This window comes from Mustela erminea, chromosome 3 (assembly GCF_009829155.1).
Source record: "Mustela erminea isolate mMusErm1 chromosome 3, mMusErm1.Pri, whole genome shotgun sequence".
Lineage (NCBI taxonomy): Eukaryota > Metazoa > Chordata > Mammalia > Carnivora > Mustelidae > Mustela > Mustela erminea.
Genome location: NC_045616.1, coordinates 58,703,717 through 58,723,923, shown reverse-complemented (window position 1 = coordinate 58,723,923; position 20,207 = coordinate 58,703,717). Strand labels below are relative to the sequence as shown.

General features: G+C 40.5%; 1 protein-coding gene across 2 annotated transcripts in view; it reads left to right on the top strand.

The window, feature by feature from the left end:
* The window catches only part of RASGRF2 (Ras protein specific guanine nucleotide releasing factor 2), a 251,133-nt gene that overhangs the window by 185,537 nt on the left and 45,389 nt on the right, over nt 1–20,207 (top strand). For both annotated transcript variants that reach the window (XM_032335831.1, XM_032335830.1), the window contains exon 18: nt 19,795–19,901. In XM_032335831.1, coding sequence (XP_032191722.1) covers nt 19,795–19,901 — 107 coding nt within the window. The remainder of the gene's footprint in view (nt 1–19,794; nt 19,902–20,207) is intronic.

Genomic DNA, 20,207 nt, shown 5'->3' with positions numbered 1-20,207 from the left:
TAAGGAAGGAGTCCACCTTGCCCCTGCTGTCTTCTGGTGATTTTTGGCCATCCCTGATAGCCTCGGTTTGGGGCAGCAGAAGTCGGTCTCCCCTCTCTACAGAATTCCACATCTGATCCAACAACAAGCTTTAGCCCTCCATCTCCAACCACACCTTTGTCCCAGCCTGCGTCACCTGGGTCACTTGGATAACTGCCTCCTACCTAATCTCTCTCACTCTACTTTTGCCCACACTCAACAAGGCAGCCACACTTAACACATTTAACAGGTAACCTGTCCAGCATGTAAATCAGATTAGTATTCTTATGCAAACCCCTCTGGCTTCCCAATACCAGAGGAAAAAAATCCAGCTCTTTAACTTGCTTGAGGGGTGCTGGGTGATCTTGCCTGTTCTCTACCTTCCTCACCATTGTCTGGCCCTCTAAGCATGCTGAGCTTCTAGGTCTTTCCATTTGCTGTTCTGCTTGAAGCACTCCTCTCCCAGGACCGCATGTGGCCACCTCTTTTTCGTGTTCAAGTCCTAACTTAACAGCCTCCTCCTTCAAAAGGGCTTCCCAACTTAGCTTAGTTATGCTCCCCATATCTGATTTACCTTGTTTATTGCTCATAGGTTTATTATTTGCTATTTCTGTGGCCCTCCAGTAGATCCTAGCTTCTGTGAGCAGCTATTTGGTTCTCTGTGTCCACTGCTATACCCCAGCTCCTAATGAGTGACTGCCACAAGATGCTCAATAAATATTTTGTGTCTGACTAAAATGGGCTACCTTTGTATTCTCTGGCTTCCACCCTCCCTTCCAAGGTGTGTTTCATTTTCTAATAGTAAAATCCACCATTTTTATGCATTAAAATTTTTGTATAAACTCCTACACGTTAACAATCAAGAGGGAGAAAATGGCCTGTTTTCATACCCCCCCAACTATCTCTAAATATCTCTGCTTCAGATTCTTAAGAATATCTCAGCTAATTTTGTGGCCATTCCTCCCTGCCCCACCCCACGTACACCGGTGCACGCTCATCCCCAACTTTGTACACACTTTGTACACACCCTCCCCACAGAAGAAGCTAGCACCTCACCCCCATGGAAAAGCATTTCTTAATGTGTGTGTGTAGAATACTACAGAAAGAAATGTAGAAGGATTATTAATTATTATTAATTATTAATGTTTGGGTTTGTGGGGGGAAATTGACTTGATGTAAAGGTTATGAATATTGTTTCACATCAGTTTGCTGAGTCACATCCTAATCCAGAATAGGTAGCAAATCCCTATTAGGGAATTCAGACTAATTTACCAAAATATCTTTCTCCTTCCTCCCTTCATTTTTCAGATAGCTGGTTACAAGGTTAGGCAGAAAAGAAAATGATCAAGAAATTTAAAGTTCGTTCCTCTTTTTTTTTTTTTTTTTGTATTCTCCATGTTAACCATTTCTAGCACATTCACTGTACTGTCTTTAATTTTAATTCCAAAATAGTTAGCATACAGTGTTGTATTAGTTTGAGGTATACAGTGTAGTGCTTCAACAATTCTATGCCTTACTCAGGGCTCATTATGATAAATGTGCTCTTAATCCCCTCCACCTGTTTCACCCAGCCCCCAACCCACCTCTCCTTTGGTAATGATCAGTTTGTTCTTTAAGAGTCTGTTTTTGGTTTATTGCTCTTCTTTCCTTCATTCATATTTTATTTATTAAATTCCACATATCCGTGAGATCATGTGATATCTCTCTCTAACTTATTTCACTTAGAATTATACTCTTTAGATCCATCCACATTGTTGCAAGTGGCAAGACTTCATTCTTTTTTACAGCTCAGTAATATTCCATTGTCTATGTATTCCACATCTTTCTTATACATTCCTCTATTGATAGACACTTGGGGTACTTCCATAATTTGGCTACTGTAAATAAGGCTGCAATCAACATATGGTGTGTATATCTTTCTAAATTAGTGTTTTCATATTTTTTGAATAAACAGCCAGGAGTATGATTACTGGATCATATGGTAATTCTATTTTTAACTTTTTAAAAAAAGATTTCATTTATTTTCCTGAGAGACAGAGAGAGAGAACAAGTGGGGGAGAGGGAGAAGCAAACTCTCCAACGAGCAGGATGCCCAATGCAGGGCTCAGTCCCAGGACCCAGGGATCATGACCTGAGCTGAAGGCAAACGCTTAACTAACTGAGCCACCCAGACACCCCTATTTTTAACTTTTTGAGGAAACTCCATGTTGTTTTTTACAGTGGCTGCACCTGTTTGCGTTCCCATCAACAGTGATCAAGTGCTCTTTTTTCTCCACATCTTCGCCAACACTTGTTTCTTGTTTTTATGATTTTAGCCGTTCTCATAGGTGTGAGATGATGTTTTAGTGTGATTTTTAATTTGCAGTTCTCTGATGATGAGTGATGTTGAGCATCTTTTCATGTGTCTGTTGCCTATCTGTATATCTTTGGAGAAATGTCTATTCATGTCTTCTCCCCATTTTTTAATTGGTTTTTTTGGGGGGAGGGTGTTAAGTTGTATATGTTCTTTATATATTTTAGTTACTAAACCTTTACTGAATACACCACTAGCAGATATCTTCTCCCATATGTTAGGTTACCTTTTAGTTTTGTTGATTGTTTCCTTTGCTGTGCAGAAGCTTTTTATTTTGTTAGAGTTCCAGTAGTTTATTTTTGTTTTTCTTTCCCTTGCCTTAGGAGAGATATCTAGAAAAATGTTACTGTGGCTGATATAAGAGAAATTACTACCTATGTTCCCTTCTAGGATTTTTATGGTTTTAAGTCTCACACTTAGATCCTTAATCCATTTTGAGTTTATTTTTGTGTATGAAATAAGAATTCTTTTTTTTTTTTTAAGATTTTATTTATTTATTTGAGAGAGAGAGAGAGAGAGAATGAGAGTGAGTGAACATGAGATGAGGAAGGTCAGAGGGAAAAGCAGACCCTCTTCCAAGCAGGAAACCTGATGCGGGACCCAATCTCGGGACTCCAGGATCATGACCTGAGCTGAAGGCAGTCGCTCAACCAACTGAGCCACCAGGCGCTTCCAGCATGTAGCTGTCCAGTTTTTCCAGTACCACTGATGAGGAGATTGTCTTTTCATATTCTTGCCTCCTTTGCTGAAGATTAATTGACCAGATAATCGTGGGTTCATTTCTGATCTTTCTATTCTGTTCCATTGATCTATGTTTTTGTCCCAGTACCATATGGTTTTGATTACTACAGCTTTATAGTATATCTTAAATCTAAGATTGTGTTACCTCCAGCTTTGTTCTTTTTCAAAATTCTTTGCGTATTTGGGGTCTTTGTGGTTTCATATACATTTTAGGATTATTTATTCTAGTTTTGTGAAAAATACTGTTGGTATTTTGATGGGGACTACATTAAATCTATGGATTGCTTTCGGTGGTATGAACATTTTACAGCATTTATTCTTCCAATCCACGAACATGGCCGATCTTTCCATTTGCTTGTTCATCTTCACTTTTTTTTTTTTCATCAGTGTTATTTTACAGTTTTCAGAGTATAAGTCTCTTACCTCCTTGGTAGAGTTTATTCTTAGGTGTTTTATTATTTTTGGTGCAATTGCAAATGGGATTGTGTTCTTAATTTCCCTTCCTGCTTCTTCACTATTAGTGTATAGAAATGCAGTGGATTTCTGTATACTGATTTTGTATAGTGTGACCTCACTGAATTCATCTATCAGTTCTGGTAGTTTTTTGGTGGAGTCCTTAAGGTTTTCTATATAGAGTATCATGTCATCTGCAAATAGTGAAAGTTTTACTTCTTCCTTACCATTTTAGATATCTTTTATTTCTTTTCCTTGTCTGATTGCTGTGGCTAGGACTTCAGGTACTATGTGGAATAAAAGTAGTGAGAATGGATATCCTTGTCTTATTCCTGATCTTAGAGGGAAAGCACTCTGTTTTTTACCATTGAGTATTATGTTAGCTGTGGATTTTTTTATATATGGCCTTTATTATGTTGAGGTATGTTCCCTCTAAACCTACTTCATTGAGATTTTTGTCATGAATAGATGTTGTACTTTGGCAAATGCTTTTTCTATATCTATTGAAATTATCATATGATTTTTATCCTTTCTTTTTTTGATATGATGTGTCATATTGATTGATTTACAAATATTGAACCACGTTGCATCCCCAGAATAAATCCCACTTGACTGTGGTGTATAGTTTTTTTAATGTATTATTGGATTCAGTTTGCTAATATTTCTTGAGGATTTTTGCATCTATGGTCATCATAGATGACCATAGTTCTCTTTTTTCATAGTGTTTTTATCTGGTTTTGATATCAGGGCAATGCTGGCCTCATCGAATGAATTTGGAAGATTTTCTTCCTTTATTTTTTTGCAATAGTTTGAGCAGAATAGGCGTTAACTCTTCTTTAAATGTTTGGTAAAATTCCTGTGAAGCCATTTTGTCCTGGACTTTTGTTTGTTGTGAGGTTTTTGATTACTGATTCAATATCATTGCTGGTAATCAATGTGTTCAAATTTTCATTTCTTCTTGATTCAGTTTTGGGAGGTTACATGCTTCTGGGAATTTATCCGTTTCTTCTAGGTTGTCCAATTTATTGACATACAATTTTTCATAACATTTTCTTATAATCCTTTGTATTTCTGTGTTGTTGGCCATTTCTTCTCCTTCATTTCTGGTTTTGTTTACTTGAATTGTCTCTCTCTCTTTCTCTGTTTTGATGAACCTGGCTAAGGGTTTATCAATTTTGTTGATCTTTTCATAGAACCATCTCCTGGTTTCATTGTACTATTGCTTCTTTAGATTCTGTTTCATTTATTTTTGCTCCAGTCTTTATTATTTCCTTCCTTCTGCTGGTTCTGAGTTTTCTTTGTTCTTTTTCTAGTTCCTTTAAGTGTAAGGTTAGATTGTTTACTTGAGATTTGTCTTGCTTCTTGAGGTAGGCCTCTACTGATATATACTTCCCTCTTAGAACAGCTTTTGCTGCATCCCAAAGATTTTGGACCACTGTGTTTTCATTTGCATTTGTCAATATGTATTTTTTTTTATTTCCTCTTTGTTTTCTTGGTTGACCCATTCATTGTTAGGTAATTTGTTATTTAGGCAACATGTATTTGTGCTCTTTCGAGATTCTTTTCTTGTGGTTTATCTCTAGTTTCATAGTTTTGTGGTCAGAAAAGATGCAAGGCATGGCTTCAGTCTTTTTTAATTTGTTGGCCACTTGTTTTGTGGCCTAATACATGATCTATTCTGGAGAATGTTCCATGTGCACTTGAAAAGAATGTGTATTCTGCTTTTTTAGGATAGAATGTTCTGAATAAATCTGTTAGATCCATCTGGTCCAATGTGCCATTCAAAGCCACTGTTTTCTTGCTGATTTTCTGTTTGGATGATCTATCCACTGATGTAAGTGGAGTGTTAAAGTCCCCTACTGTTATTGTACTACTATAAATTACTTCCTTTATGTTTGTTATTAGCTGCTTTATGTATTTGCATGCTCCCATCTTGGGTGCATAAATATTTATAATTGTTATACTTCTTGTTGTACTTTTTTCCTTATGATAATACAGTGTCCTTCTTTGTCTCTTGTTATGGTCTTTGTTTTAAAGTCTATTCTGTTTGGGGGCACCTGTGTGGCTCAGTCAATTATACATCTGCCTTTGGCTTAGATCATGATCCCAGAGTCCTGGATCACCCTGTATCAGCTGGGCTGTCTGGGTTCCCTGCTCTGTGGGGAGACTGATTCTCCTCCCTCTGCCTCCCTACCCTGCTCGTGCACTTTCTCTCTCTGCATTCTTTCACTCAAATAAATAAATAGAATCTTTTAAAAAGTAAAACCTATTTTGTCTGATATAAGAATTGCTACTCCAGCATTCTTTATACTTCTATTTGAATGATAAATGTTTTTTCATCCCTTCACTTTTCATCTGCATGGGTCTTTAGGTCTGCAATGAGTCTCTTGTAGGCAACATGTAGATAGGTCTTGCCTTTCTATCCATTCTGTCAGCCCACACCTTTTGTTTGGGGTGTTTAGTCCATTGACATTTGCAAGTAGTTAATGACAGGTATGTATTTATTGCCTTTTTGTTACTTGTTTTACGGTTGTTTTTGTAGTTCTTCTCTGTTCCTTTCATTTCTTGCTCTTTTTTCTTATGGTTTGCTGGCTTGTTTTTAATGCTGTACTTGCATTCCTTTCTCTTTATTTTTTTCATATCTATTGGCTTTTGATTTGTGGTTACCATTAGATTCATACATAACTTCGTCTGTGTATAGCAGTCTATGTTAAGTTGATGGTTGCTTAAGTTTGAACCCATTCTTTACTCTTCCCCCCCAACCCCTTTTTAAACAAAATTATTTTAAATGATTTTATTTATTTATTTGGCAGAGATAGAACACAAGCAGGGGGAGCAGCAGGCAGAGGGAAAGGGAGAAGCAGGCTCCCTGTTTTGCAGAGAGCCCGATTCGGGTCTCAATCCCAGACCTTGGGATCATGACCCAAGCTGAAGGCAGATGCTTAACTAACTGAGCCTCCCAGGTGCCTGCCACCCCACCTCATGTTTTAGATATATGGTGTCATATTTTACGTCCTTTTATGAGTCCCTTCACTGACTTTTATAGATGTACTAAATTTTACTCTGTGTGCTTCCTAGTTTTCCTTTTCTTACTTATGGTTTTCCTTCCCACTCAACGATCCCCCTTTTAACATTTCTTGTAGGGCTGGTTTAGTGGTCATGAATTCTTCTAACTTTTGTTTGTCTGGGAAACTCTTTATCTCGCCTTCTATTCTGAATGATAGACTTGCTGGAGAGGGTATTATTGGCTGCAGACTTTGCCTTTCAGTACTTTGAATATATAATGCTACTTCCCCTCGCCTGCAAATTTGCTGCTGAAAAATCAGCTGACAGCTGTATGGGGTTTCCCTTGTATATAACTCTTTCCTTTCCTCTTGCTGCTTTAAAATCACTTCTTTTTGCCATTTTAATTACTGTATTTCTTGGTGTGGACATCCTTGAGTTGATTTTGTTGGAGGCTTTCTGTGCCTTCTGGATCTGGTTTTCCACTTCCTTTCCCAGCTTAGGAAAGTTTTTAGCTATTATTTCTTCAAGTAAATTTTCTGTCTCCTTTTCTGTCTTTTCTCCTGGGGTTCCTATAATGTGAATGTTATTATGCTTTGATGCTGTCTCCGAATTCCCTATGTCTACTTTCATTTTTTACTATCTTTTTCCTCTCCAGTTTCATTTCTGTGTCCCCTGGGTCACTAATCTGTTCTGTTTCCTCTAGTCTATTGTTTATTCCCTCTACTCTATTTTTAATTTTAGTTATTGAGTTCTTCATCTCTGATTTGTTCTTTTTTAGATTTTCTGTCTCTTTGTTGGTCTTGCTGAGATCCTCCATTCTTTCTAATGTCCAGTGAGTATCTTTATGACCATTCTTTAAGTTATCTATTAGGCATATTACTTATCTCCATTTCACTTAGCTCCTCATTGTGATTTTTGTTCTGTTTTTTTTTTTTGGGGGGGGGGGGATGTATTCCTCTGTCTCCTCAGGGCTGCATGCCCCCTGCTATCTGGAATGGTTCTCTTTACCTGTTTTGGGCAGGGTTTAGTCCATGGCTTATCAGTGGGGCAGTCTGGGGTCACTTTGGGCTTGAGTTGAGTCAGACTAGGGGTTTGCCAGAGCTACAGTAGCCCTGAACTGCAGGGGGCTTTCTCTGTGTCATCCCCTGAGAAAATTTTAATGGTGAGCAGGGCTTGCAGTCAGACCAGATATCTGCCCCAACCTCTTGACAGAGTTGCCATTGGCCTGTGTGTGTTGGTTATCTTCCTCTCCTCCTGGGGCAGGAGGAGAGAAGTCCTTCTGGAGCCGTGCTGGTCCCTGTTGGGGCTGCTTGCACACTTCCAGTTTTGTGGCACTGCTTTGGATGGGGTCTGGCCAAGGGTGTACTGGTGGGGAGGGACATGTCTGCAGTAGAATGGGGGGGGGCTGGGCATGCAGTGTAAGCAAGGTTTGTGCAGATCTGCTGTGTGAGGAGAACAAGTGCTCGGGCTTGGCTGGTGGGGACATATCCATAGGAGAGCACAGGGGGCATACTGTTAGCAATTTCGACATAAGGGGTGTTGGTATAGGGCTGGTGCCCAGAGGTGTCCATGAGTCTAGGCTGTGGGGCATTGGAGGGAATGGTGTCCACCAGCTCCTTCATTCCTGAAGAAGTCTCCCAAGGATCCCTGCCCCTCCAGCACATGCTCTGAGAGGATTAAAGAATCTCGCTCCTGTTTACCCCCAGTGTTTTCCAAATTGCTCCTTCTATGCTGTATCTCAGAAGGGCTGTTGTGCGGGCACTTGAAGGGCATGGACTCCATTTCTTGTGGCCCTGCAACTCTCTCAGAGTCAGGCCAGCTGACTTTTAAAGTTCCAGGTGTTAAGCCCCACTGACTGAAAGAACTCATGAAGTTATACCACTCTGGTTTTCAAGGCCAAATGTTATAGACATACTGGGCTGCCCAGTGTGTCTGTTTCTTTCCTCTTTCTACACCTACAGGACCCCTGCCTCCGAGGGCAGTCCCATGGGTTTGCTTAGCTACCAACTAAGTTTCTGCCCTTCCTACCCTCTGCAGTGTGGCCTCTTCTGCGTATTTAGCTGGGGAGACTCTATTCTCCAAGTCTTTGTGTTGTTTTCTGCGTTGTTTACTCCCCTGTGGGTGTTACCTAGATGTGTCTGTGGGCGGTGAGCTTAGGGTCCTCCTACTCCACCATATTCCCCCAAAGTCCCCAAATTCCCTGTATTTTCAAAGACCTCTTGGCTAATAGTGATTGTGCTATCAACAAACTCTGACATAAAGTAATCTAGATCTTGTGCCTTTTGGGTTTGGGTTTTTTTTTTTGTTTTTTTTTTTCAGATTGCTGTATCTTAGTTTTCAGGTGGACTCAGCTTATTGTCCCCTATGAACCTGTGTCACCTCTCAGTTTCTAGGCTTTTTCTTTCCTTCTTGCCTCAGCAATAATCTTGACAAGTAATTTTGCTTACTTGGTGGCTTCACTTCCCACCGACTCCTCAAATGCCCTAGTTCTGCTTGGGCAGAAGTCACCATCACCCTCTTTCTTGGCATTCCTGTTCCTTTGCATTTCCACACCAGCACAGAAGCTGGTGGGGCAGCAGTGGGAGGGCAGACGATGACCCAGCCATAAGAAGGAGCACCTTGCACTTCCTGGGAGCGTCACTCAGGTGGTGTGTTTCAGTGGGAGGAGCCTGGGTTTTAGAGTCAGATCATCTGGCCATAAATTCTGTCTCTCCCTTTACTCTCTGTGAACTTATGTGGCTACTGCACTTCTCTGAGCCTGTGTTTTCCCATCTGTAAAAGCAGGGAATATATTTTCTAGAACTGTGAGAATAGAAATAACACACAAAGGTTCTCACAAGTTTTAAGTTTAGTATAAAATCATTCCTTTAAGAATCTTGACAGCACAGGGGCGCCTAGGTGACTCAGCCACTTGAGCGTCCAACTCCTAATTTAGGCTCAGGTCATGATCTCAGGATTGTGAGATTGAGCCCCACATCAGGTTCTGTGAGAGAAATAGAGCCTGCTTAAGGTTCTGTCTCTCTCCTTCTGACTTTCTCCCCTGACTTGTGCACCTGCTCTCTGGCTCTCTTAGGAAAATAAATAAATAAATGAAGGAAGGAAGGAAGGAAGGAAGGAAGGAAAAAATCTACAACACACATTTTTAAAAACCCATAAAAACAATTCAGCTGATAATTACTTATTTCCTTGAAAGATGAAAGCAAGTGAAAAGTATTGATTTTGCCATTCTTTGTGTATTTTTCTTTTATCACAGATCATGATACACCCACTGAGGTTCTTTTCCTCAGTCTAGAAAAATATGGTTTTTTCACTGTTAAAGTTAATTGTACTTAGAGAAAATCTCAGGTTAATGTAAGAAGAACTAAAAAACTGAGAGATAAGAACACATTTATGAATAGGCAAAAACAACAACAACAACAAAACCCACTATGCAGCATTTGTTCATTGCCTCATGTGTTATCTTAGCAATAGAACACTGTTATCATGGGTTCAGTGTAGTGTATGTGCAAATCTCCTGCTTGTCTGTGTTTACCTTTTCTTTTTTAGTATACTAGCTGTGTGACCTTGCGTAAGTAACTTACCTTCTTCACATCTAGGAATTTATTTGCTACTTGGTTCAGTGTGCAGTACGGAGACATTAGAAATACCTGTGCTATCATATGATCTCCCTGATATGAGGAAGTGGTGATGCAACATGGGGGGGTTAAGTGGGTAGAAGAAGAATCAATGAAACAAGATGGAATTGGGAGGGAGACAAACCATAAGTGACTCTTAATCTCACAAAACTAACTGAGGGTTGCTGGGGGGAGGGGGGTTGGGAGAAGGGGGTGGGATTATGGACACTGGGGAAGGTGTGTGCTTTGGTGAGTGCTGTGAAGTGTGTAAACCTGGTGATTCACAGACCTGTACCCCTGGGGATAAAAATATATGTTTATAAAAAATAAAAAATTTTTAAAAAAAAGAAAGAAAAAGAAATACCTGTGCTAGAACAGGAACAAGTGAAAGGGAGATTTAAGATTATTTTTGAAGAGACATGCAACTTGCTCATTTGCAGGGTTTCCAGTTATGCATTTTGGTGTTTTACTTGTTTGAAGGTTATGTCTTCCCCGTTTATACAGCAGACTCCATGAGCTCAAGGACCACATCTCTTGGTCCCCCAGGACCTGCGCAGTACCTGGAACACAGTAGAGGCTCTAGAGCTATTGACCGAATAATTGAATTAGGGATGGAGGAAGAACAGGAGGACAGAGAGAACGGAAGAAGGAGGATTATCTAGGAGACAGTAGCTACTACACATGTGTGAAGAACCTAAACTTAGCATTGTGGCAGGAGAGTGGAGAAAAGGGGACAAATCTGACAGAGGCTACTAGAAAGTTAACAGCATTTGCTAACTGAATGGGAAAAGCAAAGGAGAGACAGAGAAAAATAAGCTTTTCTGGGGTACCTGGGTGGCTCAGTGAGTTACAGCCTCTGCCTTCAGCTCGGGTCATGATCCCAGGATTCTGGGATCGAGCCCCACATTGGGCTTTCTGCTCCATGGGGAGTCTGCTTCTTCCCACGCCTGCCTCTCTGCCTACTTGTGATCTCTGTCAAATAAGTAAATAAAATCTTAAAAAAAAAAAAAAAAGAATAAGCTTTTCCATCTGAGAGGCCGAAAGTGTGATTATCCCATTAACTCAAGGGAAAATTAAGATGGGGAGGAGCTTGAGAGCAAGAAACATACGTTTAATTTTACATTTAATTTAATACCTCTAATAAATAAGTGTATTACTTATGAGGATAGAATGTGTCATTATATGGACATCTCTCATAAGAAGCTTGAAATGAGGGATTGGGGGGCATATTTGATCTGGAGGTGTGGGTTGGAGTGCACAGAAAAACGATGAGACAGTTAGGTGCCTGAAGGAGGGAGAGCCGCACGGAGTCAGCTGGAGAACAGACCGGGAACCAAGGAATGAGACAGTGTGGACAAACAGGAGGATTAGGCACGGAGTGGGGAAAGTATCTGGTGACAGAAGCAGCGGGGTCCAGGAGGAGAAGCAGCTCCCTCTGCTTGCTCCTGCAGACACGTTTCAGAGTAAAGCACACAGTTCCCCAGGAGTTCTGGGAAATTCATACAGATAATTTAAACATAGTCTAATAATCAGGTTGTCTACATCAGTCACTTTCAAACTTTTTTATTGCAACCTACTTGTAGAAATACATTTTACATTTTGACTCAGGATACACACACACACACACACACACACACACATACACACACTATTAATACAAAAGTTTCCCTGAAGAATACTCATCTTCTCTATGTACAATCCATTCAGTCAGTTTTCATCTATTTCATTTTTTTTTAAATTCTGCTGACAGCCCACTAAACCGATTTCATTCCCCATTAATAAGTCGTGACTGGAAATTTAAAAAGCACTGGTCTGTCTGTTTGACGGTCACCATAGGAAACATACTGAATTTGGGGAAAGAGCACATTTTGAGAAAACTTTAGTTCTAGTTAGATAGATAAAATTTTATGTCTAGTACTCATTACAGTGTTATACACAGATTTCTATAATGGGGGCCACTCTGTCAGCACACCTCAAAATTTAGAACTAAAAGGGAAGCACTTGCTTTGCCAGGATCTTTTGTTGTAGCCTTACGTGTCCGTTTGCCACCTTGTAAGAAAAAATTGAAGTGTAAACTTTGGATCCAGCCAATGAGATGCAATTAAACACACCCTGGCTTTAGAAATGGGCAGACCTGGGCTCAAATCCTGGCTTTGCTCTTTAATAACTATGCCTTTTGCCGAGTTTCTTCACCTCTTTTTGTTTCTTTATCTGTAAATGGGAATAACATTTACCCTAATTCGGATGCTCTTGTTGTTGAAGAAGCCACATTATTCATGGTACTTTGCTGATTACTCGGTAGACATGCAATAAATGGCAATTGGAATTATTGTCCTTGGTTATGAGGATGCAATTCCATACCACTTGTAAAGCTCCTAGCACAGTGCCTGGCAAACAGCAGTAATAAAGATTAATGATCTTTCCATGCCAGCAACTAAAGGGTAGAAATATGTTGTAACCCAAGAGCATGGGAATGTACAAACCAATTGTATGACATGATTTTTTTAGGATGATATTTACTAGATAAAGCATACTGATACAAGTGATGTTATTGGAGAGATTGAGCCCCATTTGTATGAAGTGAAAAATAATGCATCACTGACATGCATTTCTTAATTCCCTCACTGATGTAAAACATTAAAGTGCTCCCAGTGCCTTTACTCAACAAGCCTAAATTTATTAAGACCAAAAATGCAGAATAGTGGTGATAAAAACACAACAAGGACCAGTTCCTAGGTATGTGATACAGTAACCAATAGTTAGCATTTACTTTTTCTCCCTGATAGCCCATCACCGTGGACCACTGATAGCATTATTATCTCTGTGCTTTTTGGCTCTTTTTGATTCTACTCTGACTTTCCTCACCAATTCAGAAGGATGGCTTAAAGGTGCTTTGTTGGAATTCATAAGAGCTCTGTGGTCTAGTTCTTGGCCATCTACTTCTGATTTTAAAACACTTCCCTGTGCTCAAGAATTCCTTGTCTTTTCTAGTTTGTCCTCTGTAGCCTCAGGGTAGCTCTAACTGGACTAGCCCGTAATCCACCTATGTGTCGTCTTATTTCCATATCACATTATTTTACTTGCCTCTGACAAAGAAGACAGTGAAGCTGGCCGAGTTTCATATCATTTGAAGAATAAAGGGAAGCTTTCCCTTTCCCCCTCTATTTTCAGTTTCCCTGGCTGCCTCCCCCACTATTTTATTGTATCTTCTGGTTGTGATAGATTTCAGATTTGTGGTCACCACAGTGATACGGTGAAAGGATGCCCCGACTTCAGATGTAAAGCACCTGCAGGCACTTTCAGATAGTTTCCATAGGGAGTGATGGAATTTTTATTAAGAAAAGCAGTGGGGGCCGGGCGCCTGGGTGGCTCAGTGGGTTGAGCCTCTGCCTTCAGCTCAGGTCATGATCTCAGGGTCCTGGGATCGAGTCCCGCATCGGGCTCTCTGCTCAGTGGGGAGCCTGCTTCCCCTTCTCTCTCTGCCTGCTGCTCTGCCAACTTGGGATCTCTCTCTCTGTCAAATAAGTAAAGTCTTTAAAAAAAAATTGTGGGGAATATTTGAAGAGCTTAGAAAAATGTAACTTGGAGGGAAATGTTACAAGAAAGAAAAGAAAAGTAGTGGGGGGCTGGGTGGCTTAGTGGTCTAAAGCCTCTGCCTTCGGCCCAGGTCATGATCATGGGTTCCCCGCATCGGGCTCTCTGCTCATCGGGGATCCTGCTTCCCCCTCACTCTCTGCCTGCTTCTCTGCCTACTTTTGATCCTGTCTGTCAAATAAATAATAAACTTAAAAAAAAAAAAAGAAAAGTAACTGCTGAGTGCCCGTGTGCAAAGCTGAATGGCCTACAAAGATGCTTGAGATGAAATCCCTTCACCAGGGAGTGTATATTTAATGCGAGAGATGTTACATCTATCAGTTGCTATAGGGGATGGCATGAGTCACAAGGTGTCTGGGGGAAGGACTGTAAAATTGAATCTCATTCTTAAATTCACATGGATGGTGATTTGGTTCTTACCACTTTTCCAGATGGCTTTTTGTTGCCCACATTAGTCATTTTGACCAGTGCCTACAACTTCAAAAGAATATGCAAAAGTTGAGAAAGGCAGGACTCTAGGGGAGCTGTATTCCAGATATGTACATCCGTAAAAGAAACTCTCCTGGCATACGTGGTTTCTTTGTGCTGTCACACTTGACAAGTGAAAGCTGTGTAAAGCCCTGCAAAGATTTCCTATTTGCTATTCCCAAAAAAATGGTGCAGGAACTCCTTGGGGGATGGATCTGTGATTCTAGGATTGAATAGTTTCCACATGGAATTGCCATCAATTAGCTGTGTAGCTCATGCTAAAATTCAGAAATAAATATCGCCCAGGCAGCCTCCAACTTAGATGGTGGCTTAAAATAAGGAGGAAGCCTGATGAGTGATGGAGAATTGTTGCTCTGATCATGTAGCTTTAAAGTCTGTGAAAAATGGGGACATGGGCAGATCTGATGACATGAACGAGCACATGAGAGAGCCCAGGTAAGGCATTAATTTCAGTTCATGAATAAGCAGCAGCTCCTTTTATAAAACTTGCTCTAACAGCATTTGCTACAGGTATGCCCCTCAGAAAGCTGGTTCAGGTATCTGGTTTAGGGAATTTCTAAACTGTTGCTGGTTTACATGGAACTGAGAGAGTATTTCTCTAGAAAATCAAAGATCTCCATCTGTTGATCAAGCAGTGAGAAAGGTTCTCCAGGAAGGAAATAAGTTGATGTTCATCAAATCCTTGCTGCTTTCACATATAGCTTATAATTGACTTTCTGGCAAAAATATTTACTGAGGGCCATTAGATTAAGGGGGCAGGTGGATGGGTGAAGCCAGCTCTAGGTGAAAATATAATAAATATGATTTCATTGAGTATGATTTCCTTGTTCTACAAGAATTATTTAATTTTTAACATAGTGTTCCATGGTTTTATTCTGCTCATTTTACAAGTTAGGAAACTGAGCCGCAGAGAGGTTGAGTAGAGGATTGCTCTGGACTTGACTTGTCCATCCTGGAGCCACACGGGGATGGCCTGCCGTGGGAAGGGTGCAATGGAATGTGTGTCTTTGGAGCCTTCCCTCCCTCGTTCTCAGCACTTGGAAGGGTGGTCCTGCCTGTGGCTGGTCCTGCGATCTTACTCATCTTTCCTACTAGCTGAAGATTATTCCAGCTGCACTGAGTGTGTGTTGTTGGAGATCGCTTGAGTAGTACCGGGTCACCTTCCCAAGAGAATGTTGAGTCTGCAAGTGGCAGCAGGTGAAGAGCTCTGAGCAGCAGAGATACTGAGAACTTACCAAGCTGCAGTCTCCACAGAAAAGATAAATAACATGGTGGTTAGGAGTTAGGAAGAACATCTAAGCGGTATAATCAAATCCTAACCTAAATGGTAAAAGAGGTTGATATTTGAATTTGTGGAAATATTGGCAATTTGATAAAGAAAATCCTTGAAGTGGTCTTTTAATGTGTGACACGCAATAACGTGGAGAGCAGAAGACTGTTCCTTGGCTTCCTTTCAGAATAAACTCCCCTGCCACCCACCCCTGATGCAGACACGAAGAGGCCAGTAGGGATAGATGCTTTTTCCAAAATACGTGAAAGGAGTATCAGCTCTGTTAAAGGTGCTTTTCTTTCTTAATATTCCACTTTGATTTTCATCTTCCTGTCTCTCTCTTACTCCCATCTATTCTCATCTCACTGATTGGCATCCTTATACTTACATAGGCAGGTGGGAGACTACCTCATTACCCCTTGTCAATGTTCTAAGAGCTTTTGACTTCCGTCCTCTGGCAAAACGATGGTGCCTTCATATTCCCCGACTCTCACTCCACTTGAAGTCTCGTCTCTAATTTGGTTGATCTGAGCCTTCTCATCCACTTGCCTCAAGTCCCCATACCATTTCCTGTCCTTTTCATCTGCCTTTCCTTTGCAGATCATAAATATATCCTCACCAGTTGCTTCAAAGCTATCTTGGCCTTGGAGTTCCATCATTTTGCTTTTCTGGGTGCGGCTTTCATTTTCTTTATCCTCCTTGGGTTCATTGCAATTCCTGAACCTGAAAATTCATGTCTTCCATCAAGTCTAAAAAAATTATTTTCCTATACTGTCCTTCTGTTTTTTGTTGTTGTTGTTGTTGTTGTTGTTGTTGTTGGAACTTCTAATTCTTTCCTCCCTGTCTTTTAACACTTTTTTTCTGTTTTCTCTGTTTAACTCTTGGTACTGCATCTGAATACTTTTCTGAAGTCCGGTTTTTTAAATCTCTTTGCAGTTTATTGTTTGTTCAGTGGGGCCTGTCTAATCTAATTAATTAATGTCTGTCTCATTAATGTTCCTATGAGTTTTTGATTTCAGCTTATCTATTTTTTAACAGTCATTGAAAGAATAATTCTATTAACTTTGAAGTTTTGTGTGGTTCTTGTAAAATCTGACTGTAAAATTTTTTTATTTTATCATGTTTTCGGTGTCCAGTTTTATATCACTAGTCTTTGTAAACATGTTGACTTTAGGATGCTCAAACTGGATCTGTCTATTAGTTCTGGTACCTGGAATTCTTGGTGGTGGTGGAGGGGTGGGATGGGCTGTCCCTCATCCCTGTAGCTACTGATCTTTGTTCATGGCACACAGTTTGAGTGTTTTGTAATTTTGGATTGTGAGTTTTTCTTCAGAGTTGTTTTGTTTTTGTTTTTGTTTTTAGTGGAGAGCCAGTACAGGCTGAGGTTGAGTTTCTGTCCCTCCAAAGAGGTTTTGTGTATACTTTTGTCAGGGGTCCCAGGGTTATCATTGGGGTGGGCCACTTTCTAGCTTCTCATGTAGAGGGACAGGCCATCCCATCGTGGTTTTATCTGAGCTTCAAATCTACATGAAGCGGGCCTATGGCTATCTATTCTCAGGGAAGCTTCCTTTCCCATCCCACAGAGATTCAGGCTGAGATGGATAAGCTTCTTAATGGTCTCCTTGTGCACTTGGAGCACTTTCTCCCCCTCATCCACTCTTCACAGAGGACTGGTCAAGTTCCAGCTTTATATGGGAGTCGTAGTTCCTACTCTCTCATTCATACTTCATGAAGGGGGTTTCAGGGGTTTCTCCTCCTGAACCACATGGATTTACAATCCAAATCCTGTGTTTCCCAGGCTGGCGAACTGATCTCCTCTTGAGGCTGCTAGCATCAGTTCAGAGGCTTGTTTCCGGTTTTCCGGTCCATGTGTGTTTGACCCTAGAAAATTCATTTTCTTGAGAACTCAGCTATGCATTTTAAAAGATATTTATTATATTTTCCTAGGATTTGTGAGCTTTTAATAGCAAGAGATTTTTTAAAAAGAGGTCTGTTCTGTCAAGAGCACAGTGTCATTATCCTTTGACTGTGTCTGCCGGAGGGTCAGAGATGCCTGCCTACATCCAAAGAGCAGTGTGGAAAAGGGGCCTCTGCTCTTAAGACATTCATAGATTGATTTTTTTTTTTTTTGGTCTAACTCATTTCATAGACTCCGAGGACTATTCATTTATCTTTCACTCTATCATCTTAACATTCAAATCACATTCAATATTTAGTAAATTCTCACTATCCAGGCTTTCATTCATTTATTCAGCAAATGTATATTGTATACAGCATTGCTACATGCCAGATATGTGCTCATTGTGCTCAGCAAAAACATACCCGATCCCTGTCTACATAAATAAAAGTGAAATTGTGAATGGAACAAGTGCCCGAAAGTAAATGTGCATGGTGCTGTGAGATGTGTTGATGTGTTCAACTCAGGCCAGGAAGGGGAAGTGAAATAAACAAGAATAGCTTTCACTGAATGAAAAGGGGAGTGGTAATTCTGCCAGACTCAGAGCAGTATGTGCAAAGGCCCTGGGGTGAAGATGAAGGACTAAAAAAAGGGTGGTGAGATGAAAAGAGAAGTGAGAAGAATATGGTTCCAGAAAAGGCTGAGAGGGAGCTAGGAGTCAAACCATGGAAGAACTTGTGGGCTGTGTTAAGGACTTTTTCTGTTTATCAAAAGTGCCATTGAAGGGCTTTACACAGGGGGATGACACATGTAATTTGGCCTTTGAAAAAAGTCTTTCTCACTTTAGAGAAGAGAACAGATTTGAGGGAGCAAGAAATGACAAGACTATTGTCAGTAGGCCAGACTGAGAGGTGCTGGTAACTCAACTTCAATTTTGGCTTTGTAGAGATGAAGATATGGACAGATTTGAGATTTACTTAGCAAATAAAATAATGGGGAAGAAGGTGAGAGAGATGGGCCAGGAACAATTCCACAGTTTCTGGCTTATTAACGAGATGGCTAGTGATGTCTTTTTAGGAAATTGGGATCACTGGATAAGGACATGGTTTGGTGGAAGGCCATGGCTTTTTCTTTTATACAGATTGGGTCTGAGGTTTTTAAAACATCTAAAAGGAAAATATCAAAAAGCAGTTGGATACATCGATCCAGAGCCCAGAGAAGAGATCTAGGGATATAAATACCTGAGGATTTGATTTTAGGTATTCATCAGATGAGCTTTCCAATGGAGAGATGATAGATATCCCCTGGATACAGAGACATGCAGGTTACTAGTGACCTTTATAAGAGCTGTTTGGGTGATAAGAGGGGGTGAGAAGCTTGGAGTAGGATGTAGAAGGAAGTAGGATGGAGAGCATGTAGAAGATGAGGAAATGGAATAAGTGAGTGTAGACAGCTTTCAGGAACTTTGCCAGTGAAGTTATATAAGTTATATAAGGCTTGCATTCATTTTTAAAAGCAAATATGTCACTTAATCATGATTGGAAGGTAAAATCTTTTAAAACAGAGACTCAATAGAAAAAAAATTGAAGTAGTTTCTTGATAATGAAAAGGTGACCGAGACCTACATTGGCACAGTGGGGAACCAAAGACACTTAGCCAGTACTGAAGTGTATTTATTGAGCTCTCACTGTTGTTCCAGATGGCATTCTAAATGCTTGACATGTATTGACTAAATCTCCATAACAACACTGTGAAGTGGGTACATATTAGCCCGTGCAGGACACAAGGAAACCAGTCACAGAGAGGTGCTGTATCTTGCCAGGGTAGGACAACAGAGATTTGAACCCAGACAGTCTGGCTGCAGAGATCATGTTCTTTGCCATCCCCCTTCTCAGTACATGGGCGTATAATAAGGTATTTGTATCATCTATGAGCCAAGGTATGGGCTAATGCATCTGAATATTGAAAATGTTATTGCTTGTATGACTTTGGGGCAAAAGTATCAACTAGTGTTCATTTAAATGCTTTGTTAAAACTTTCTTGGTTTTATGTTCTAGAACAAGGCAGGCATAAATGGAAATGTCATTAGATTGGCTTTAGCTCTAATCAGTGACTTTAATAAATGTGTGTACATTATTCATTTAATTTCATCTGGATCTGTGTGGTGTCCTCACAGCTGAGGGTATAATAGTAAGTAAGCAGAATTCTCAACAGTCTGAAACCCCGCATACCTCTCTCCCAAGGTGTGTATTTGTTGTATTTGTAAGTGTCTGTTAACCCAGGTCCTAAAATAAGTGGTCTTTTCCAGATTCCTGGGGATTGGCTTTAACTACATGTGTGTGTTTATTCTCCTCCTAAGGATTTAACAACACTGAGAGGACGTGCGACAAAGAATTTATTATTCGGAGAACAGCCACCAATCGAGTCCTGAATGTCCTCCGTCACTGGGTCTCAAAGCATGCACAGGTAATTCAGTGGTATCATTGATTACTTTCAAGGGTTTTTTGGGTTTTTTAAAAACCAAATTTTTAAGTCGTGACATTTATAAAATGCCTTCTGAGTCTATGGAATTAGGGTCTGAAATTTTGGAATTAGAACAGAAAGGGAATGGGGCGCCTGGGGGCTCAGTGGGTTAAAGCCTCTGCCTTCCACTCAAGTCATGATCTCAGGGTCCTGGGATCCAGCCCCACATTGGGCTCTTGACTCAGCGGGGAGCCTGCTTCCCTTTCTCTCTCTCTCTGTCTGCCTCTCTGCCTACTTTTGATCTCTGTC